Genomic DNA, 24284 nt, shown 5'->3' with positions numbered 1-24284 from the left:
TCCCAAAAACTGTCTCCGTCTCAGATCCTCATCAGTTGACATTACAATCAAGCTAGCCTAAAAGGGCTCATCTCTGGCTACAGAAATAGCACTTTTTCATCTTTATTTTTATTTTGTTTTGAAATTTTGCAATTCCTTCCCTCATGAAGATTATGGAAGAATCAGAAAAAATGATGGTTAATATTATTTTATGTCGTGGGAAACCTACTTAAACATTTGAAATGCTCAAACATGCCACAATCTGCCTGGAGAACATTCTGGCAGTGGGTAACAAGAGCTATGAAACTTTTCAAACCTTTGACCCAGCAGTACCAGTTTTGGGAATATACCCCAAGGAAATAACCCAAAAGGGAAAAAATGTAACTTTTGCAAAGATGTTCATGTGCCGCTATTTATAAGAGTGAAGAACTGGAAATAATCCAAATACCAAATAAGGAAATGGCTCAGCAAATTATGGTATAGTGACATAAGGAAAACACCAGCAAATGATTTTAAATGACAGGAATGTAGCCTCTGCTGGCTCTGGGGAACGTGTAGATTAGATTATTTTAAGTGACAAACAAAACAAAACACCAAATGGAAAGGTTACAACTATGAAAAGTGTGTGTTGTGAAAAAAAGTTTAGAATTGACTCTTGAGGAAAGGCAAACATAGTTTAGAGTCGGGTTTGGGTTCTTCCTCTGTAACATTACTTGAGAATGTCAGTATCTACTGCAGTATATTCCAGACCTGACCATTTCGATTCTAAACACAGCTATTAGAATATATAAAGTAGATAGCAGTTACAAGGTAGATCAGCCAATGGGTTTTCGTTTTGCAGCAAAAAGTCTTCGCAGTTTGTCCCTGTGCACAGGAAAATGTGAACGCTAGATTCAGAGTTTGGAGACTCTGAAGACCGCAGAGCTGCAAAGACAGGCAGGGTACTAAAACCTTCCTGGAATCAGTCCACTGTCTGCTGGAAGATCAATCTCCAGACATTGCTCAGGGCTCACCACAACGAACCAAGTGGAAGGGACCTACTTTTTCGAAGGAGGAGGAAGAAATTAGATTTCAGAAGCCAAATAAATCAGAGATGCCAAAGAAACATTTACAGAAAAGTAACACTGACTCTTCAATTACTATTACAGAATCAGGCTGCAATGTAGACCTCATTTCTACAGAAGAATACTCACACTTTTTTTGTTGTTTGTTTTTTGTTTTTTTCTTTTTTTTTAAACATGGAACACAAGAATTCAGAATACGAAACTGAACAGTCAGATCAAGAAACTAAGAGGACATTGAATCAAGGAACTGTAAGAAATAGGAGGTGGATAGATATTTGCAGCAAGCTTTAGGGGCTATATAGTATTTTAAAAATAATATATCCTGGGTATGAATTAATATTTGACAACCAGGAAGCAAGGAAACACACAGTGGAATGAACTATTATTAAAGTTTACACATGATTTAAAGTTCACTTTGCTAATAAATTCTTTTATTATTATTATTATTATTATACTCTAGGTTTTATGGTACATGTGCGCAATGTGCAGGTAAGTTACATATGTATACATGTGCCATGCTGGTGCACTGCACCCACTAACTCGTCATCTAGCATTAGGTATATCTCCCAATGCTATCCCTCCCCCCTCCCCCCACCCCACAACAGTCCCCGAAGTGTGATGTTCCCCTTCCTGTGTCCATGTGTTCTCATTGTTCAATTCCCACCTATGAGTGAGAATATGCGGTGTTTGGTTTTTTGTTCTTGCGATAGTTTACTGAGAATGATGATTTCCAGTTTCATCCATGTCCCTACAAAGGACATGAACTCATCATTTTTTATGGCTGCATAGTATTCCATGGTGTATATGTGCCACATTTTCTTAATCCAGTCTATCATTGTTGGACATTTGGGTTGGTTCCAAGTCTTTGCTATTGTGAATAATGCCGCAATAAACATAAGTGTGCATGTGTCTTTATAGCAGCATGATTTATAGTCCTTTGGGTATATACCCAGTAATGGGATGACTGGGTCGAATGGAATTTCCAGTTCTAGATCCCTGAGGAATCGCCACACTGACTTCCACAAGGGTTGAACTAGCTTACAGTCCCACCAACAGTGTAAAAGTGTTCCTATTTCTCCACATCCTCTCCAGCACCTGTTGTTTCCTGACTTTTTAATGATTGCCATTCTAACTGGTGTGAGATGGTATCTCATTGTGGTTTTGATTTGCATTTCTCTGATGGCCAGTGATGGTGAGCATTTTTTCATGTGTTTTTTGGCTGCATAAATGTCTTCTTTTGAGAAGTGTCTGTTCATGTCCTTCGCCCACTTTTTGATGGGGTTGTTTGTTTTTTTCTTGTAAATTTGTTGGAGTTCATTGTAGCTTCTGGATATTAGCCCTTTGTCAGATGAGTAGGTTGCGAAAATTTTCTCCCATTTTGTAGGTTGCCTGTTCACTCTGATGGTAGTTTCTTTTGCTGTGCAGAAGCTCTTTAGTTTAATTAGAACCCATTTGTCAATTTTGGCTTTTGTTGCCATTGCTTTTAGTGTTTTAGACATGAAGTCCTTGCCCATGCCTATGTCCTGAATGGTAATGCCTAGGTTTTCTTCTAGGGCTTTGATGGTTTTAGGTCTAACGTTTAAGTCTTTAATCCATCTTGAATTGATTTTTGTATAAGGTGTAAGGAAGGGATCCAGTTTCACACTTTGCTAATAAATTCTTACCTTAACAACCTCATTAGAGGCTGGGCGTGGTGGCTCACGCCTGTAATCCCAGCACTTTGGGAGGCCAAGGCGGGTGGATCACCTGAGGTTAGGAGTTCGAGACCAGCCTAGGCAACATGGTAAAACGCTGTCTCTACTAAAAATACAAAAATTAGCTGGGCAGGGTGGTGGGCACCTGTAATCCCAGCTACTTGGGAGGCTGAGGCAAGAGAATTGCTTGAACCTCGGAGGCAGAGGTTGCAGTGCCGAGATCACGCCACTGCACTCCAACCTGGGCGACAGAGAGAGACTCCGTCTCAAAAAACAAAAAAACAAAAACAAAAACAAAACAACCTCATCAGAAGGCTATTTGGCCTGGGATTTTTTTTTTTTTTCCATTCTCAACCTTAACTTGGACAGTAAGAAACAATTAAATTAGGATCTTTTTCATTAGTAACGAACAGAAATTAAAATGGGAGTGTGTACCAACAATATTGGACATGAGTTTTACAGCAATGAGACAACAGAGAAGTATGTCGTCTCTTCCACCTTCTCTAAAGAAGTGCAATCCAAGCTGAGAATCATTAAGCACCAGTGTTAAGCAGAGTTTGTCTTAACTACGTTCTTTGTTCATCTGAGAATGTGTTTTGTTTTACTCTTTCCTCTCCCTGGTGATTTAACAACAATATGAAGTACACCCAGAGCCTTTTTTGGGGAGAGCAGTTTATTTACCAAACCAACAATAGGTGGCTCTCTGCCAGCCCTGCCCATTTCCCCCTCACTCTTTGGCTAAGACTCTCAATCTGGCTGCACATTTTATCCTGTATTTAACGATGTGCACATCTGTGGGTACCTAGTAACATATTCAGCTCAAGGTCTCTACAAGAGGGCCGGAGCCAAGAGTCATTTTACTTATGTGAACTGAGATGGGACAACTCCAGTTGTTTTAAAAAGTAGACCTGATGGGAGGGAAAGATTTTGGAATTTAGAGTGACACATCTACTTAAGACAGACCTGAGCTGGGTGCAGTGGCTCACACCTGTAATCCCAGCACTTTGGGAGGCTGAAGTGGGAGGATTGCTTGAGTCCAGGAGTTCGAGACCAGCTTGGACAACATAAGGAGACCTCATTTCTACAAATACATACCAAAAAACCTCCAAAATTAGCCGGGCATGGTGGCACGCACCTGTAGACCCAGACACTTGGGAGGCTGAGATGGGAGGATCACTTGAGCCTGGGAGGTTGAGGCTGCAGCGAGCCATGATCGGGCCACTGCACTCCAGCCTGGGCGAGAGTGAGACCCTGTCTCAACCAACAACAACAAAGCGGGTTGAGTTCAGCTATCTCCTAACAACTAGAGGATAAATGAACTCACCAGTTGATGAAATCTTTACGCTTGGGATCATTTACCCTTTGGAAGTTCCTAGAAGCTGTGCAGAGTATCTTACAGCTGTGCAGAGCACAGGTGAAAAATGAGAAAGGGCATAGTTCTGGAGATAACAGTTGGCGGCTGCTGTAGCTAGTGAGCCTGCTGATAAGGCTCAAAGAGCCAGATCAAAGACCAAGGCTGCTGTGTCATCTTCTCCCTGATCGACGCTAATACCCATCAGGAGTCAGGGCCTCACCTAAGGCTCCTGCACCGAAGAGCCCTTTGGAGGCTTTGGTGCAGGGGTGTCCTTAGTGGTTTCACAACAGTCTGTAAGGAGAGAGGATGCCCCTGTCATTCCATTGCAGTCACTGTGTAGGGAACAAATGGACTGGCAGGAAAGACCTTGGCAGTTTAAAGATCTAAGAGAAACTAACTTATGCCACCCAGCTTATTAAATCAATTAAGCCAAATTACATCTCTCAAAAGGCTCATTTGAGTTAATGGCCAGGGTGGATCAAGCAGGGATCAGTGGCAGCATTGCCAATCAGCCGGGGTAGAAGGAGATTAGAATGAAAGATGGAGTCGAAAAGATGACATTCGTGCCCTCGAAGGTGGCATGCCTCTGTCAAGAATCCCAAAACAGTTCACAATGGAGGGAAACAAATTTGATTTTCACTATTTTTTTTTTCCCACAAATTTCTTTCTTTCTTTTTTTTTTTTGCCACCCAGGCTGGAGTGCAGTGGTGCAATTTCAGCTCACTGCAACCTGCACCTCCCAGGTTCAAATGATTCTCCTGCCTCAGCCTCTCGAGTAGCTGGGATTACAGGCATGTGCTACCACATCTGGCTAATTTTTGTATTTTCAGTAGAGACGGGGTTTTGCCATGTTGGCCAGGCTGGTCTTGAACTTCTGACCTCAAGTGATCCACCTGTCTCTGCCTCCCAAAGTGCTGGGATTACAGGTGTGAGGCACTGCGCCCGGACCCAATTTTCATTCTTTTTGCCTCTGGAGAGAGAGGAAGGAGCACAGAATAATAAAGGATTAGAATCCCCAGTTCCGTGATGGAGCAGAATGAGACCATTCCAGTGTTGAAGCTGAGTTGAACTGTTCTGAGGGCAATAACTATGGAATGAGAAGAGCAGAAGAAGAAAGTGAGGAGGTGGCAGAAAGGAAAGTATTGAAAATTTGCTGGCTGGAAAACTAGCTTCTTGCTAAAAAAAAAACCCCAAACCCCATAAACACACCCAGCTGTTCCTGGTTGTAGTTAGTTATTACCCTGTGTCGTGGGGAGACTTACGAAAGTAAAAGAAGAAAGAAACCCATAACATAATTAGGAGAAGGCCACTTCAAACACAATTATTCTAGCTTTGCCTTTAATTTGGTTAATAAGCCCTCAGTCTGGCTCAAATAATCTGACTGTACTGTTTACGTATGTCTGTTTCAACAGCTGCACATTGACACAGCAGCCCAAATATACGCAGGAGACTGGCAGAGAGGAGACTGCTCTTTGCTGAAAATCAAGACCTGTGAACGTGTTAGTTACGTGACTTAGATGCACCATTTCACCTCTCTTGGCCTTCATTTCTATATTCATGAAATGAAAAATGTTTTTGAGTAGAATTTATAGTGAGCAACTTTCTTTTTTGAAATAAAGGCCAACTCAGGACAAATAAAAAATATTTATAGACTTCTTTCTTTTATTGAGAAAAACAGCCCAAATGCAGCGTTATTTTTATGTATTTATTTTTTTAGAGGCAGGGTCTTGCTCTGTCACCCAGGCTGGAGTACAGTGGCACAATCATGGCTCACTGCAGCTTCACCCTCCCAAGCTCAACCAATTTTCCCACCTCGCCTCCTGAGTAGCTGGGACTACAGGAGCATACCATAATGCCCGGCTCATTTTTAAAAAATTTTTTTTTTATTTTTTGAGACAGAGTCTCACTCTGTCACCAGGTTGGAGTGCAGTGGCAAGATCTCGGCTCACTGCAACCTCCGCATCTCAAGTTCAAGCGATTCTTCTGCCTCAGCCTCCCAAGTAGTTAGGACTACAGGCGCGCGCCACAATGCCCAGTTAATTTTTGTATTTTTAGTAGAGACGGGGTTTCACCATGTTGGCCAGGATGGTCTCGAACTCCTGACCTCAAGTGGTCTGCCTCCCTCGACCTCCCAAAAGTGCTGGAATTACAGGCATGAGCCACTGCACCCGGCCTAATTTTTATTAAAAAATTTTTTTTTGTAGAGGTAGGGTCTTGCCATGTTGCACGGGCTGGTCTTGAACTCCTGGCCTCAAGCAATCCTACCTGGGTCTCCCAAAGTCCTGGGATTATAGGTATGAGACACTATGCCCAGTCCAGATGCAGCTTTGTATTTTATTTGTTTGTTTGTTTATTTGTTTTTGAGATGGAGCCTCACTCTGTTGCCCAGGCTGGAGTGCAGTGGCGCAATCTCAGCTCACAGTAACCTCCCAGGTTCAATCGATTCTCCTGCCTCATCCTCCCGAGTAGCTGGGACTACAGGCATGAGCCACCACGCCCGGCTAATTTTTGTATTTTTAGTAGAGACGGGGTTTCACCATGTTGGCTACACTGATCTGGAACTCCTGGCCTCAGGTGATCCACCCACCTTGACCTCCAAAAGTGCTGGGATTACAGCTGTGAGCCACCATGCCTGGCTGGATGCAGCTTTTTAATCTTTCTCCCTGAAATTAGACTTTGAGCTTCGAATTGCCCATCACTGGACTAGAAAAATCACTAGTTTTCCCTCTGGATTAATGAAGGTCTTGGTTCCCGGATGGAAGTGACTTTTGTTTTCTGCTTCTTCATGCCACTTCTAGTCAATTATTTCCTTAACCATACAACCAGAAGGCTATTTAGCCAGAGTGTTTCCTGTTATCAAGAAGACACTTGAAAAACTTTTGCATACAAATGGTATTGTCCTATCTTATTCACACAAACAGGCCTTACAGCTTAGTTCAGCAGTTACTGCAGAGTGAAGTCAATGAATATTAATAATTCAGCAGCTAAAGTCATGGTTTTCAGAAAACAAGTCAGCAAATTTTGACAGGTTGCAAACAATGAGTCAATTAATTAGGGCTGGAATTTCAGATATGCAGACATGTCTTCAAATGAAATGTTCCCCGAACGCCTGTTGGAATAACAAAGAAATTGGCAACGCAAGTGGAGGAGTGCACTGAGAGTTCCTCACGTAAAATCTGACCACCTGGTCGGGTGAGTGGCTCACACCTGTAATCCCTGCACTTTGGGAGGCTAAGGAAAGAGGATCATTTGAGCCCAGGAGTTGGAGACCAGCCTGGGCAATATCGTGAGACCTTGTCTCTACAAAAAAAAAAAAAAAAAGCCAGGTGTGGTGGTGCGTACCTGTGGTCCCAGCTACATGGGAGGCTGAGGCAGCAGGATCACTTGAGCCTGGGAGGTCAAGGCTGCAGTAAGTAGTCATGGTGCCACCACACTCCAGCCTGGGCAACAGAGACTCTGTCTCAAAAAAAAAAAAAGAGAAAGAAAAATCTGACCACCTAATCGGTCTTCCTTTAAAACCTTTCCAAAGCATAGAAATAGGTAAAGTTATGATAAAGGGTATGATCCTAGGAAATCAAGAGACAACAAAACCAAAAATACTGTAAAACTTTCCTAACTAAGCCTTCGGGAAAACAGTCTGGCAGTTCCTTAAAGGGTTAAATATAGAGTTCCCACATCTCCCAGCAATTCCACTCCTAGGAATGTACCCAAGAGAAATGAAACTATGCAACCACACAATCACTTGCACACAAATGTTCATAGCACTGTTATTCATAATAGCCAAAAAGCGGAAATAAGCCAGTTATCCATCAACTGATTAACAAATATTTATTTATCATTCATTCATTCATTCATTATTTGGAGACAGGTTTTTGTTCTGTTGCCCAGGCTGGAGTGCGTGGCTTACTGCAGCCTCCATCTCCCAGGCTCAAGCCATCCTTCCCACCTCAGCCTCATGAGTAGCTGAGACTACAGGCATGTGCCACCATGCCCAGCTAATCTTTTATTATTTGTAGACACGAGGTCTCCCTGTGTTGCCCAGGCTGGTTTTGAACTCCTAGGCTCAAGTAATCCTCCTGCCTCAGCCTCCCAAAGTGCTGGGATTACAGATGTGAGCCACCATGCCTGGCCTGATAAACAGATAAATAAAATGTGGTATATTCATACAATGTTATATATTCATACAATGGAATATTACTTGTCCATAAAAAGAAATGAAGTACCAATACATGTTACAACACAGATAAACTTGAAAACATCATGCTAAGTGAAAGAGGCCAGACACAAAAGGCCGCATATTATAGGAGTCTATTTATATGAAATGCCCCAAATAGGCAAATCTATGAGACAGAAAGTAGATTAGTGGTTGCCTAGGCTTGAGTGGGTTGGAGTGGAATGAAAACCACTGAATTGTACACTTTAAATGAGTGAATTGTATGGTATTGTGAGTTATATCTCAAGCTGTTACACAATTTTTTTTTTTGAGATGGAGTTTCACTCTTGTTGCCAAGGTTGGAGTGCAATGGTGCGATCTGGGCTCACTGCAACCTCTGCCTCCCAGGTTCAAGCAATTCTCCTGTCTCAGCCTCCCAAGTAGCTGGGATTACAGGCATGTGCCACCATGCCTGGCTAATTTTTTGTATTTTTAGTAGAGATGGGGTTTCACCATTTGGTCAGGTTGAACTCCTGACCTCAGGTGATCTGCCTGCCTTGGCTTCCCAAAGTGCTGGGATTACAGGCATGAGCCACTGTGCCCGGCCTTGTTATACATTTTTTTAAAGGTGATACAATTTTGTTAAAAATCAAAAACATGGCTGGGTGCAGTGGCTCATGCCTGTTATCCCAGCACCTTGGGAGGCTAAGGCAGGAGGATGCTTGAGACCTTGTCTCTACAAAAAAAAAAAAAATTAGCCAGGCATGGTGGTACGCATCTGTAGTCCCAGCTATTTGGGAGACTGAGGCTGGAGAATCGTTTGAGCCCCAGGAGTTGGAGGTTGCAGTGAGCTGAGATTGTGCCATTGCATCCCAGCCTGGGTGACAGAGTGAGACTCCATCTCAAATAAAATAGAATAAAATAATATAAAAAGATAAAATAAATAACCAAAACCACAAAAACCTAAGCCTTTGGTCTATGTGTGGTGTGACAGCACTGGTCCAGGCAGCAGAAGTTGGACTTCTTTAATGGGTCTATTTTCCTTGGGCAATAATACAATTGCATTGCGTGTGTGTGTGTGTGTGTGTGTGTGTGTGTGTGTGTGTGTGTATCATCCTCAGCCTACCACCTGATAACTGATACACTACTGGAACATTCTACCAAATTATGCCATAACATGACGTGGACCTTGCTTTAAAACTGTCATTGGTCACTTAAACTTGCCTCACAAGTGGACATAAATCTATCACTTGGGGAACAAATGAGTGATCAAAATGTTCTGTCTAATAAGCTGGCTATATTACAAAATGATTATTTTGTATCTGGGATTACAGGCATGAGCCACAGTGCCCGGCCCAGACTGCCTGCTTCTTTTTTTTTTTTTTTTTTCTGAGACAGGGTCTCACTCTGTCACCTAGGCTGGAGTGCAGTGGCATAATCTCGGCTCACTGCAAACTCTGCCTCCTGAGCTCAAAGGATCCTCCCACCTCAGCCACCTGAGTAGTTGGGACCACAGGCATGCACCACCACACTTGGCTAATGTTTTGTATTTTTGGTAGAGATAGAGTCTCACCATGTTGCCCAGGCTGGTCTCGAACTCCTGAGCTCAGGCGATCTGCCACCTTAGCCTCTCAAAGTGCTGGGATTACAGATGTGAGCCACCATGCCCAGCCCAGACTGCCTGATCCTTAACCTGGTTCCACCATTCCGGACAAGATGACTAACCCCTCCGGACCTATTTGTAATATGAGGATAAATGACAGTAGCCGACTCACAGAGATGTTAGGAGAACTAAGCTTAGAATTAATTGTATAAATCAAGTACATAGAACAGAGTCTGGCATAAAGTTAGCACTCAATAAACTTTATCTGTTATGTTTCCTTATCAACCTCATAAACTTCAGGGAGTGGGGACAGTATTTACTTTCTGGCAGACCTCTCTCGTAAGGATCTTGGACTTGGTCCTTGGGAGCAAACAGATTATCGAGGATGGGGCTGTGCCTAAGCAGTAGGGTTCAGTTCAGACAGATCAAAACCATTTCTGGCCAAATGCAGTGGCTCACGCTGTAATCCTAGCACTTTGGGAGGCTGAAGCAGGAGGATCACTTGAACCCAGGAGTTCAAGACCAGCCTGGGCAGCATAGTGAGACCCCCATCTCTATTTAAAAAAAAAAAAAAAAAAAAAGACTATTTTATTTCTCCGTGGATGGGACCATTTGATTCTGTGAGGGGCCTGGTTCCCACAATGCCCTCTGAGAGCCCAAATCCAGTAGGAGAATGCAATCTTCCCTGAATATACAGACTCCAGAGTTCTGGTGTGAAATAACGGATCTCACCCTCAGGAAATCCATTGATACGGTGATGATTTGAGGCCTTTGGAGGTCGAACCCTGCACCCAGGATGAAATAAATCTCTTAGCAGAGAAACCTGCAATAGCTCCCTTGAGCATTCCTTAGTGCTGCGACTGGCTCTGTTTAGACTTTCTTGAACTATAACCCAAAACCTTGCTGACACTGAGTTACTGGATTCCAGAGCTGGCCTAGTCTTGTTGTGTTACTGCAACTTGTGTGCCCTGATTGCTTAATTTGATAGTGACCCTGCCCGTCTACTCTCAAGTTGTAATTTGATGCCATAGTGCAACTCATACTGACTTGTGGTCTGGTAGCCAATGTTCGTTCTTGGCCAACTCTGAATCTTTCTGGTTCTATGCTGATTTTGGGCCTCCATTTATGTGCTCAACTCTGCCTGTGCCCCTGTGGATGCTTTTAAGTCTCCCTATCCCTAATGGGACTCTTGGGCAACTCAAGAGGGAGTACTTTTCTTCTCCAAAGGGAAAATGCAGGCACAGAGAAACCAAATTATTTGTTTAGAGAAAGAGAGCTAGACATTTAGTTGGGCCAGAATTAGAAACTTCAGATCACATTGCATCTAAAATATAGTAATTAACAAGACTTCATTCTTAAATAAAATGTTGCTTTAATAAAATACTGCACATATATATTTTTGTTTTCAAAGATGTTATGAGCAGGATGGTTGTTTTGAATGATAATATATGGTATACTATATAATTAGTAGCAAAAACAAGGACTTTCAAATAAATAGGCTTCAGCTTTTTCTGGGGGAGGGGTGGGTGGGGCAGAAATACTCTACATATCAGCTGAGATTGAAAAACAGGCAAGGAGGGCCCTGCACAGTGGCTCATGCCTGTAATCCTAGCACCTTGGGAGGCCAAGGCAGGTGGATCACTTGAGGTCAGGAGATCGAGACCAGCCTGGCCAACATGATGAAATCCCATCTCTTCTAAAAATATAAAAATTAGCCTGGCATGGTGGAGCACGCCGGTAGTCCTAGCTACTGAGGAGGCTGAGACATGAGAATCACTTGAACCAGGAGGAAGAGGTTGCAGTGAGCCAAGATCGTGCCACTCCACTCCAGCCTGGGTGATAGGTGCGCCGTCTCAAAAAAAGAAAAGAAAAGAAAAGAAAAACAGGCAAGGAGGAGTTGGCTAGCTGGACATAGTGGCTTGCACCTGTAGTCCCAGCTACGCGGGAGGCTGTGGTATGGTGGGAGGATTGCTTGAGCCCAGGAATTCAACAGCAGCCTGGGCAACATAGTGAGACCCTGTCTCAAAAAAAAAAAGAGAAGGTGTTGACTTTTCCTTTAAGAATGTGCTCTTGGTTGGCTTGGGATAGAGAAAGGAGTCATATTCACCCTCTGGGAATTAAAAGTAATAGTGGAGTGACCTGAGAAAGGAATCCTGGCCCTCCCCTTGTCATTTTGCCCAAGATTTCAGAGCCTAATTGAAACATACAAAAGCACCACCAGAGTTGCCCTCTAGCCATCTGAAGATCTAGTGGGGTGGATGTGGAGCCAGTGGAAGAATCTGGAAAAAGCAGAGCTGGGCTTATAAGGAGGATGATGTAATGTGATAGAGGAGATGTCAGCTATACCTGAATGTTTTGACCTAGTGCAGTATCTGGGTCACTGAAGCCATTCAGAAATCCAAGGAAATACAATGACCATGTATGCACAGTAAAAAAATACTAGAAGCAGAATTACCCCACTAACCACCTATTAATTATACTTAAGCTGGTCCCCCATTGCTGAGAGTGCATTATTATATAATTAAAGCCATTTAGACATGGCTTGGTATAGCACTTGCATAATACGCCACATACTAAAAACTCCTCCTTATGCAGCCTTCTTTTCCTATCAGATTCAGAGCTCCTTTCTCCTTTTCTTGGTAAGGATGAACACAGGTAGAAAATTCTCAGTTAGGATCTCCAGCCTGGGCTTGTGAGCTGGCCCTACCTGGAAGTCTTGCTTTTGTATATCTGACAGAAGAACAAGTAAGTCTTCAGGGAAAAATCCAGAACAACCCAACTTCTAGCATCAGGTCTTTCTTAATAGGTTCAATAGCTTTTCAAAAACGTCACCCAATATGATTAGGATTGTAAAAGAGGACCACCTGAGCTGACAGCACCTCTGGCCTCAAAATGGGCTGGCAGAAGACCATTCAAAGATAAAATGGGCCGTTCCAGTGGGAGTGAGCTCCCTACTTGTGAGAGTATTCAAGTAGAGAGAGGAGGACCTCCTGGCGGGAAACTTGCACATGGTGGGAGGGTGTACGGGATATGGCACCTCCATCTGAAAGTCTATGCAGAGGGCAGGCTGGAGTCACACATGGGAATAAGCCAGGCGACCCTCCAATCTGCCATCTGTGATTTAATTCCACAGTCGCAGAACGGATGGCTTGTCACTTGCTCCAAATACCAGTGCCCATTGCTTCAAATACTAGTCCTCCTCAATCCTTGGCATGGTTGTTGACTTTAAATACCGAAGACTCCACATCTCTTACAACGACTTCTTGTGCGGCTGGCCCAGGACCTGGGCGAGGCAGTAGGGGATGATGCTGACGGATGCTAGGGGCACTACCGCACTCTTGCAGAAGGACAAGACGTAGAAGACCAGCTCGACTTGGGACGGGGGTTTCAAGGAGTCAAAGAGGTGCAGGAGGATGAGGGAGGCTACAATAGAGCTGAGGCGGAATGGGAGCCACTTGCTGAGTTTCCCCTTGCAGCTCTCCCTGTACATGCTGGAGTTGAGAGCCAGCCCCAGGCCAAAGAGGGTGCCCAGGTTCTTGAGGAGGCTGGCAAAGGGCGTGGTGTCAATGTGGACCCATTCTGGCCGCTCGCACCACCTCTGGGCTTTCTCCAGAGTCCACAGGAGGTCCACACCCAGTCCCTTGAGCAGCAGATAAAATCCGATGGCAAAGCTGAACAGGAAGAAGGTAATGAGGAAATATTTCTTGAGGCTGGCATTATAGATGCTGTGGATGTGGCTGAAAGTTTCTGCAACAGCAATGCCTGAATGGAAGAAAGAATGACTGTGAGAGATAGGAAGGATCTGGGACCTTTGCTAGAGGTGGGTTTGGAGGAGTGGGTGACATGCCATCCGTTCTGCGACTGTGGAATTAAATCACAGATGGCAGATTGGAGGGTCGCCTGGCTTATTCCCATGTGTGACTCCAGCCTGCCCTCAACATAGACTCTTTCAGATGGAGGTGCCATATCACGTACAATCTCCCACCGTACGCAAATTTCCTACCAGGAGGTCCTCCTATATCTACTTGAAATACCCTCAGAGGTAGGGAGCTCACCCCCACTATAACAGTCCATTTTATCTTTGAACGGAATTGATTGCTGAATAGTTCTTCCTTGTCTGTGTGAAAGTGGTCCCCTCTAATACTGTCTATTTTTCTCAGTTCTTTCTGCAGAAGTTAGTAAGTGATGAATCTAGTCCCTCTGTCACACATTTGAACACAGTTATTCTCTCTAACCTAAACATTCCCAGGTTTTTCATGTGACATGGCTTCCAGGTTCTTCCTCAAACATGGAACCCAGTACTAAATCCTGTGTGATTTACCATGAAACCATTATCTCCCTTGTTCTCAACATTCTTCTTTGAATGCTGCTATGTTCTGTTCTTAGAAATCTCCAGGGGAGAAATTCCACAGTTTCGTTAAGGTCTTATATTCCAGTGCCTCCCACAAAATCTTTCTTATGCTTAACTTAAATCTTGTCTTACCCTTAATTGGATCTAAGAAAACACATATTCAGGCCGGGTGCGGTGGCTCACGCTTGTAATCCCAGCATTTTGGGAGGCCGAGGCGGGCGGATCACGAGGTCAGGAGATCGAGACCACAGTGAAACCCCGTCTCTACTAAAAATAAAAAAATTAGCCGGGCGTGGTGGCGGGCGCCTGTAGTCCCAGCTACTCGGAGAGGCTGAGGCAGGAGAATGGCGTGAACCCGGGAGGCGGAGCTTGCAGTGAGCCGAGATCGCGCCACTGCACTCCAGCCTGGGTGACAGAGCGAGACTCTGTCTCAAAAAAAAAAAAACATATTCAAAACTCTGAACCTATAAAAGAGATCAACTGCAGTTATCTATTAGGTTTGCAAATGAATGTATTTAAATGAAGAACTTTCCTAGGACATCGTGTTAATTTGTTAAATTTGGCAGATTCCCTGAAAAGTAAATTAGGACCTGTTGAAGATCAGTAAGAAATAAAGATTGTAAAAAGCTCTTGAGATTTCAAGCTAATTCAATTTGGTGAGTTAATTTGATGTATGGTAACTTCTACACAATTCATTCTATAGATCTGGGCACTCCTATAGAAATTAATCATTTCAAGTAGCTCATTCTTGACTTTCAACCCACAGAAATGCTAACAGTACTGATTACACACAGGATGTGGCTGGAATGCTGGGATTTTGTCCTGATTAGGGGGAGAAATGAAATGGGGTTGGGAGGAGGAGGAAGGGAGTCAGATCAGCCCATACCTGACAGGACTCCGGCAACAACTTGATGAGGAAAATGAGCAGCAAGGTAGATTCGTGACAGACAGACATTCAGCTGCACAGCCCAGAATCCCAACCACAAAATGACATTCAAGCACCTGCAATGGAAGAGGCAACCATAACAGAACACAGGTGCAGATCCTTCAGCAAAGAAAACAGCCCCTGCAAAAATGTTGGAGCCTGGCAAACTTAGTGCTCTCAGTGGAATTTTTGTAAATTAAAGCCGGTACTCAAAAGCCCAGAGATGCCTGTTGGGGGCTGGGTGCAGTGGCTCAGACCTGTAATCCCAATACTTTGGGAGGCTGAGGTGAGAGGATCACTTGAGGCCAGGAGTTCAAGACCAGTCTGGGCAACATAGCAAGACCCCTGTCTCTTTAAAAAAGATCAAAATTGACCGGGCACAGTGGCTCATGCTTGTAATCCCAGCACTTTGGGAGGCCGAGGTGGGTGGATCACTTGAGGTCAGGAGTTTGAGACCAGCCTGATCAACAGGTGAAACCCCATCTCTACTAAAAAAAAAAAATACAAAATTAGCCAGATGGGGTGGCTCACGCCTGTAATCCCAGCTATTTGAGAGGCTGAGGCAGGAGAATTGCTTGAACCTAGGAGGTGGAGGTTGCAGTGAGCCAAGACTGTGCCACTGCACTCTAGCCTGGGCAACAAGAGCGAAACTCTGTCTCAAAAAAAAAAAAAAAAAAAAAAAAAAAAAAGGCCGGGCGCGGTGGCTCACACCTGTAATCCCAGCACTTTGGGAGACTGAGGCGGACGGATCACTAGGTCAGGAGTTCAAGACCAGCCTGGCCAACATGGTGAAACCCCATCTCTACTAAAAATACAAAAATTAGCCGGGTGTGGTGGCACGCGCCTGTAGTCCCAGCTACTCGGTAGGCTGAGGCAGAAGAATAGCTTGAACCCTGGAGGCGGAGGTTGCAGTGAGCCGAGATCGTGCCACTGCACTCCAGCCTGGGCAAGAGAGTGACACTCCATCTCAAAAAAAAAAAAAAAAAAAAAGGCCTGTGGCAAGTGGTTAACCCTTGTGTATATGAATTTTAACTTTCCTATTTTATCTGTTTGATAATTAAGGATTTGCATGGGCTGGCACGGTGGCTCATGCCTGTAATCCCAATATTTTAGGAGGCTGAGGCAAGCCGATCGCTTGAGATCAAGACCAGCCTGAGCCTGGGCAACATAGCAGAACCCTGTCTCTACAAAAAGATACGAGAAATTAGCTGGGTGTGGTGTGTGGCCTGTGGTCCCAAGCTACTCAGATGGCTGAGGTGGGAGGATCACTTGAGCCTGGGAGGCAGAGGTTGCAGCGAGACATGATCGCGCCACTGCACTTCAGCCTGGATGACAGAGCGAGACTCCGTCTCAAAAATAAAAAGGATTTGCACTGTGGCTGCACACCCGGAATTCTCTGTAGTAGGAATATCTTCTGTTTCTCTGGTTATTTTAACCTGGATGGGTGACTCTATGGTTGGTACAGACATGGGTTTTTATTTAAGCCCGGCTGCTACTTCACTACCTGATTTTTATAAGTCCCTTCATGGTGTTGGGCCTTGTTTCCTTATCTGTAAAACAAGGGATTGCACTACTGGATCCCTTTCAGCCCAAACATTCCCTGACTCTGAGGTTTACCCCATCCAAACTGCCACAACTCTTAATCAGCACCTGCCCAGGTGTGGGAGTGGGCTAGGGGGATGTGAGGAAGAACACATGGTGTGTCAGCTACAGAGAGAGCCACCTCCTCCCCTCCACCACCTACACCCCAGTGGTGAGTTCTTACCGAAATCTGTAGGTCGGCTTTTTCTTTCCCCGAAAGATGGAAAGAGTAGACGTGACCATCACGTAGTATACACCTGCTGTACCCATGGCATGGCCAGAGGGGCTCCCTAAAGGGCAGGAAAGAGAATGGAGTAAAGGTGAAAAGGTCCTCATCTGGGAGACAGCGCATCATCTACCCAGCCACTCAGCCATCCCCCTATCCACCCATCTACCCATTCATCCATCCATTCACCCCCCATCCATCCATTCACCCCCCATCCATCCATTCACCCCCCATCCATCCACCCATCTTACCATCCATTCGTTATCCATAACTCATTTATTTAACAAATTTCTATCTCCTATGCACCAAGCATTGTGCAAGGCTCTGGGAATACAATGGTGAGCAAAGCCAGAGAGGGGCCCTGCTCTTGCAGTTGAATACAGTCTGGAGATTACACAAAGAATCAGCATACTGGGCGTACAATTACAAACTGATCTGCCCTCCACATCTTCTGTTCCTTCTCTCCTTGCACATTCTGTTCTGGCTACATTGGCCTCATTGCTTTCCTTTAAACACACCAAACACGTTCCCACCTCAGGGCTTTTGCATTGCAATCTTCTCTGGCCAGACAGCCCTTCATAGCTCTTCTGCCGAAATGTACTCCCTCACATCCTTGAAGACTTGACTCAGATCTCATATTCTCAATGAGTCCTACTCTGACCACGCTATTTAACCCTGCCTGCAACTGGTTCCATTTGTTTGTTTTTAGTTTTAGTTTTTTTTTTTTTTTTTTTAGAGACAGGTTCTTGCTCTGTCTCCTAGGCTGCAGTGCATTACCATGATCATAGCTCACTGGCGCCTCGACCTCCTGGACTCAAGCAATCCTCCTGCCTCAGCGCCCTGAGTAGCTGGGACCACAGGTGCACACCACCACACCCAACAAATTTTTTAAATGTGTTTTGTTTGTTTGATTGTTTTTGCCCAGGCTGGTTTTGAACTCTTGGACTCAAGCAATCCTCCCACCCTTGGCTTCCCAAAGTGTTGAGATTATAGGTGTGAGCCACCATGGCCAGTCTGGTTCCCATCCCATTCTTAATTCCTCTACCCTGAGAGACAGAGGGTCCTGAGATGTGCTGCCCAGACCTCCCTCCTGAACTGCAAGACTTATTTCGTAGCTGTTGAGAGTGTGATGGTAGATGGCTCTCTGCTCTCGGCCTTCTCCCGGCATTGCCCTGGGCTAAAGAGAGTCGCCTTGATCAAGGTTACGCTCTCCCCGGGGTCTGATTCCCTTGTCCCAACTCGGGCCAAGTCTGAGGAGCCATCCCCAGCTTCAGAGCTCGCTGTGGGGTTGGATGAGGCAGAATCACAACCGGACCTCTCCTTCTGCCCTATTCCTGTTCCTTCCCTTCTACAAGTATAGTTCCCCAGAGTATCTAAACTCCTGCACTAAATCTAAATCTCCACTTCAGCCTGCTTTCCAGGGAAACCCGTAGATAAATAAAGGCTTTCTTCCCTCCCTCCCTCCTTCCCTTTCTTTCTCCCTTCCTTCCTCCCTCCCTTCTTCTTCCAACACTAACTAATTATATACCTTGGGTAATTCATTTAAACTTTCTTTTTTTTTTTTTTTTGAGACAGACTCTTTCTCTGTCGCCAAGGCTGGAGTGCAGTGGCGCGATTTCAGCTCACTGCAACCTCTGCCTCCCAGGTTGAAGTGATTCTCCTGCCGCAGCCTCCTGGGTAGCTAGGATTACAGGTGCCTGCCACCATACCCGGCTAAGTTTTTGTATTTTTTTATTAGTGACGAGGTTTCACCATATTGGCCAGGCTGGTCTCGAACTCCTGACCTCAGGTGATCCACCTGCCTCGGCCTCCCAAAGTGCTAGGATTACAGGCGTGAGCCACCGCGCCTGGCCTACTTTCTGAAACTTAGCTACTCTACCTAAGGAGCAGAGATAATAATTTGCTTCTGTAAAGACAGAGGACTAAATCAAATAACCTCTTAAAGCCCCTTTCAACTTTCCAGTCTGTGCCTCCATTAATTTCAGGGAGAAATTCATCCTTGATAACAAGCTGTTACGATGAAAGCAAACATATTTCTACCAAAGATGTTTGGTCCTTCTTTCCTTCTCTTTCTTCTTTTTTTTTTTTTTTTTTTTTTGCCTATAAACAATCATTTTCTAATATTATATATGTGTGTGTGTATATATATATATTTTTTTTTTTTCTTTTTTTTCAGATGGTGTCTCATTTTGTCGCCCAGGCTGGAGTGCAATGGCACGATCTTGGCTCAACACCTCCCAGGTTCAAGCGATTCTCCTGCCTTAGCTTCTCAAGTAGCTCAGATTACAGGCATGCACCAGGACACCCAGCTAATTTTTGTATTTTTAGTAGAGACAGAGTTTTGCCATGTTGGCCAGGCTGGTCTTGAACTCCTCACCTCAGGTGATTCACCCACCTCAGCCTCCCAAAGTGCTGGGATTACAGGTGTGAACCACCGTGCCTGGCCTATCCTACATATTAATAATTTACTTTTTTTTTGAGACAGTCTCATTCTGTCACTCAGGCTGGAGTGCAGTCCCGATCTCGGTTCACTGCAACCTCTGCCTCCCAGGTTCAAGCGATTCTCCTGCCTCAGCCTCCCAGGTAGCTGAGACTACAGGTGTGTGCCATCACGCCTGACCAATTTTTGCATTTTTAGTAGAGACAGGATTTCGCAGTGTTGGCCAGGCTGGTCTTGAACTCCTGACCTCAGGTGATCTAACTACCTTGGCCTCCCAAAGTGCTGGGATTACAGGCATGAGCCACCACGACTGGCCTAGTTTACTTATTTATTATAATTTTTGTATATTTCACTTCCTCTATTCAGATTTCAGCTCCACAAGGGCAGGGATCTTTGTGTCTGTGTTGTTCACTGACAGAGGTATCCCTAGCACGTAGAACAGTGTATAGCTCCCAGTAGGTGCTTGGTAAGTAACAGCTGAATGAGTGAATATGCTCTGAGGTGAATGCGTGGTCTGTGAGAGCAAATAACTAAGGGACCTTCCCTAGTTTTGGGGTCAGGGAAAGGGTCTCTGAGGAAGGGATGCTAGTACCTTAGAGGGTACTAGTCTTAGAGGGGAGCTGAGAATTTAGGGTGAGGGAGGGGCTTCCTATTACATACTGAAAATGAAATCTATCATTTGATTTGACAGTACCCATCTGACTGTAACTAATAAAACGTAGGCACAGCGAGGGCGAGGGATTGGACGGTCAGCTCAGGAGGGCACATCCAGTGGGCCAGGCCATTGGGAAGGACCCCCAGAAGCTCAGGCTTCTGCCCCCTCCTTTCTCAGGACACAGCGCTGCAGGGCGGTGACTCTCATGAGCCCTTTGCCCATGGGTGCCCGTGCCTCTCTGGACTCCATCCAGATTCTGTAACAGGCAGATTTCCAATACTACTGTGCTATTCAGGAAAGTATTGCAGAAGTGAATTAATTTGTGCCAATTGAAGAGCATGACAAAAGTACAAAGGAATGGCTCTCCTCATGTCCCCTCAAGGTCAGTTTCATCCATAACAGATGAACGAGGTCCACCCAGCTTCTGTCTCTGCAGGGGCTGGGACGCTTACCTGGTCCAGTCTCACAGGTTACAGGGAACTGCTTTATCAGGGGCACGGAAGTGTTGCTGTAGTAGTCGGTATCCAAAACCCACCAGTATGGACGCTGTCCAAAGAGAATCCTATGGAAAAACAGAACAAGTTTCTGGGGTTACTGAATGAACGCTTTTGTCCAAAGCCTACACCTTCAAGAAGAGTGCAGCTTGAGAAGGATTTCACATGTTGCCTCTAGAAGGGAGAACTGGGTGGCTGGGGAGAAGTGTGAGAGGGAGATATTTCATGACACATCCTTATGTATGTAACTTTTGCATTTTGAACTGTTTGAATGCATTATCTTTTTTTGAGACAGGATCTGGCTCAGTAACCCAGCCTGGAGTGCAGTAGCGCAATCTCGGCTCATTGCAACCTCTACCTCCTGGGCTCCTCCCACCTCAGCCTCCTGAATAGCTGGGACTACAGGTGTGTGCCACCACATCCAGCTAGTTTTTGTATTTTTAGTAGAGACGGGATTTCACCATGTTGCCCAGGCTGGTCTCCATCTCCTGAACTCAGGCAGTCCTCCCACCTCAGCCTCCCAAAGTGCTGGGATTACAGGCATGAGCCACTGTGCCTGACTGTATGATCTATTTAAACACAAATAATGAAGTCCAAGATTCTGAACTCCGGGCAGGCGCGGTGGCTCACACCTGTAATCTCAGCACTTTGGGAGGCCAAGGCAGGCAGATCACATGAGGTCAGGAGTTTGAGACCAGCCTGGCTAACATGGTGAAACACCGTTTCTACCAAAAAATACAAAGAATTAGCCAGATGTGGTGGAGCGTGACTGTAATCCCAGCTACTTGGGAGGCTGAGGCAAGAGAATCGCTTGAACCTGGGAGGCGGAGGTTGCGGTGAGCCAAGATTATGCCACTGCACTACAGGCTGGGTGACAGAGCGAGACTCCATCTCAAAAAAAAAAAGAATCCTGAAATCCATAAAATGGCAGCTATGTGGCTTTTTTTTTTTAACCTCAAGAAGTATTTGTCCTGGAAGAATGCATATGGAACTACAGTTTGAAACTTGGACTTGCATATACCATGGGTTCCCTCAGGCCTCAGGGAATCTTGCATTTCCTCTGACATCAGAGAATGCACTCCAGCCCCTAGGACGAGCCCCTCCAGCAAACATGGCCTGAATTTCCATTAGAATTGCTCTCTGTAAGGATGTATATAGCTTCAGACGCTTGTTCTGTATCCTCTCTGCTTTGAAACAGAGTATCTCAGACAAACCACTTCCCCTTTAAAAGTACTAGATATATCTTTCACTGTGGAAATAGGTGTCAACCACCAGTCAGGATGCCTTTTATCCCCTGTGATGGTGGAATACCGATTTCTCACCGAAATCAGGAAGAGCCACTAACTCTGGCCTCTATCAACCCAGAGAGATTGCATGGTTCTTCAATGGAGATCAGAAGTTTGGAATAACACTTCATCTTTTTATTTTTTAGAATTATGCAGCTGGGTGTAGTAGCTCACGCCTGTAATCCTAGCACTTAGGGAGGCCAAGGCAGGCAGATCATTAGGTCAGGAGTTCGAGACCAGCCTGGTCAACATAGTGAAACCGTGTCTCTACTAAAAATACAAAAATATTAGCCGGGCATGGTGGAGGGCACCTGTAATCCCAGCTACTTGGGAAACTGAGGCAGGAGAATCACTTGAACCGGAGAGGCAGAGGTTGCAGTGAGCTGAGATCACACCATTGCACTCCAGCCAGGCAACAGTGTGAGACTCCGTCTCAAACAAACAAACAAAAGAAAGAAAGAAAGTGGCCAGACTGGGAATGTTTACATGATAGAAACTGGCAAATGCTAAACTCAGGGCTTTCCCCATGCTCCCCAGAGAGTCAGTTTATCAGCACTGGACGTAACATAGTTCATAAGAGCATTGCCGTGGAAGCCAGCCTGCCTGCCTGGGCTTCCATCCTGGCTCGGCATGTACTAACCTTGTTGGCCTAATCATTTAACTCAGCACCTTGGTCTCTGCATCTACTATTTCTGTAAATAGCAGTAACTACCTCACAGAAAAGCACATAGCACATGGACTGGCACACAGTGTTTAATAAATGTTAACCCTGATTATTATTAAGCTGCCAGAGATAACCTATTTGTAGATTATAAAACAGAAACTCAGATAATTGATATGACTTGCCAAGGACATGTAGTTGGTGGGTGGCAGAACGAGGGCTGGAGCCCAGTTCCCAGGGTGACTTTTCATTACCCCACAAAACAGGCTGTTGAATCATCTGTGTTTCCTTTTTTCATATAGTATACATCATCTATCTTTTTTTTTTTTTTTTTTTTTGAGACAGGGTCTTACTCTGTTGCCCAGGCTGGAGTGCAGTGGCATGATCTTGACTCACTGCAACCTCCTCCGCCTCTCACCTCAGCCTCCTGAGTAGCTGGGACTACAGCGCCAACACGCCCAGCTAATTTTCGTAATGTTTTTGTAGAGATGGAGTTTCACCATGTTGCCCCGGCTGGTCTTGAACTCCTGAGTTCGCCCAAGAGTGATTCGTCCACCTCGGCCTCCCAAAGTGCTGGGATTACAGGTGTGAGCCACCATGCCTGGCCCCATACATCTTTCTTTATGTTACCTCTTCTGCTTCATACTAATAAAACTCTTTGCTCAAAGCCTATATAACTCAGACTTTTCATGAAATTCAACTGTCCTACCCTTTAACCCATATGAAATAGGCTTTCCTGTATTTTCAACTCACTGGTAGGACTTTTTCTGTCTTCCCCCTTTATGTAGATGATTCAAAGTCAGAGAGAGGGGTTGGGAGCTTGAGTAGCCCGTGGCTTCCTGAATAGCCTGGGGGAAAGCAACTTCTGATGGACAGACATTGCCAGAGCAAATGCCAGCCTCTTTTCTTGCTGATCTCCTCTCTATATGGTTCTTACCACTTAAAGACGAGGTTGAGCCAGTCTCCAATCACAGCTACCCAGAGGAGTTTAATGCCCACAGCTTCCTGAAGATGGAACCAGATGGGGAAGAGGACGTAGAAGGCATTCCTGAGGTCTGCTATCACGGACACCAAGATGAACCAGTCCTGGGAGTCTTCGTAATTCACCTGGAGGTAATGTGTTGACTGGATCCCAAAGTCATGGAGAACATTCATTCCTTCCTCCATCCTCATTTCCTTGGCACCTCAGGAAGACGTCAGCAGAGCCCTTGCAGTTATTCCAGGCTTGGTGGTGATTGCTCTGCTATGAGTCTGTGCCTTGCCCCTGTTTTATATGCCCTGTATCCAGTATTCGGGTCAACCCAGCCCTGATCTTTGGACTCAAAAACCACGTTTGTCTAAAATGTATTGATCAAAGGTGCATCACCAGTAGGTTGATGCAAACATGTTCAGGGTGATTTACGTAAAATAGAAAAACAGGCACACAAAAACAGCCTGATCGGCCATGTACTCAGCAGGGCCAATGATTAACTTTGGCATGCTTCTTGGCAGTGCAAGGGGCTGCCCTCCTGGTCCCCGAAACCAGGCCAGAGACACAGGACAGAGTCTACATCCATGATGATTCTTGCAAAGATGTCAGTTTTCTATGCCTGCAACTGCACTTATTTGGGGACAAAGAAAAATCTTGGTGCTCTAGCTACTCAAGTTTTAAGTTCTTAATTTTAAAATTAGTAAAGTTCTGGCTGGTTGTGGTGGCTCACACCTGTAATCCCAGCAATTTGTGAGGCTGAGGTGGGAGGATCCCTTGAAGCCAGGAGTTGGAGACCAGCCTGGGCAACAAAGCAAGACCCTCATTTCTACACAAAAATTTAAAAAATT

General features: G+C 45.1%; 1 protein-coding gene across 2 annotated transcripts; it reads right to left on the bottom strand.

Annotated features, from left to right (window-relative positions):
* Positions 1–9315: 9315 nt before the first annotated feature.
* On the bottom strand, positions 9316–23711 carry G6PC1 (glucose-6-phosphatase catalytic subunit 1). Of its 2 annotated transcripts, none has more exons than XM_054457682.2 (5): positions 23404–23711; positions 20478–20587; positions 16889–16994; positions 15085–15200; positions 9316–13609 (listed from the first exon to the last, which is right to left on the bottom strand). In XM_054457682.2, exons 1-5 carry the CDS (start codon positions 23637–23639, stop codon positions 13098–13100), a joined length of 1080 nt encoding a protein of 359 aa, XP_054313657.1. In that variant the 5' UTR covers positions 23640–23711; the 3' UTR covers positions 9316–13097. The 2 variants fall into 2 exon arrangements, with proteins under 2 accessions (XP_054313657.1, XP_054313658.1); XM_054457683.2 differs by having other exon boundaries at positions 13564–13609; positions 16889–16911; positions 20472–20587; positions 23404–23704.
* Positions 23712–24284: the final 573 nt, after the last annotated feature.

The sequence above is a fragment of the Pongo pygmaeus genome, chromosome 19 (assembly GCF_028885625.2).
Source record: "Pongo pygmaeus isolate AG05252 chromosome 19, NHGRI_mPonPyg2-v2.0_pri, whole genome shotgun sequence".
Classification (NCBI taxonomy): Eukaryota; Metazoa; Chordata; class Mammalia; order Primates; family Hominidae; genus Pongo; species Pongo pygmaeus.
The sequence above is the reverse complement of the archived record's forward strand: the minus strand, read 5'-3'. Positions and strand labels throughout refer to the sequence as shown.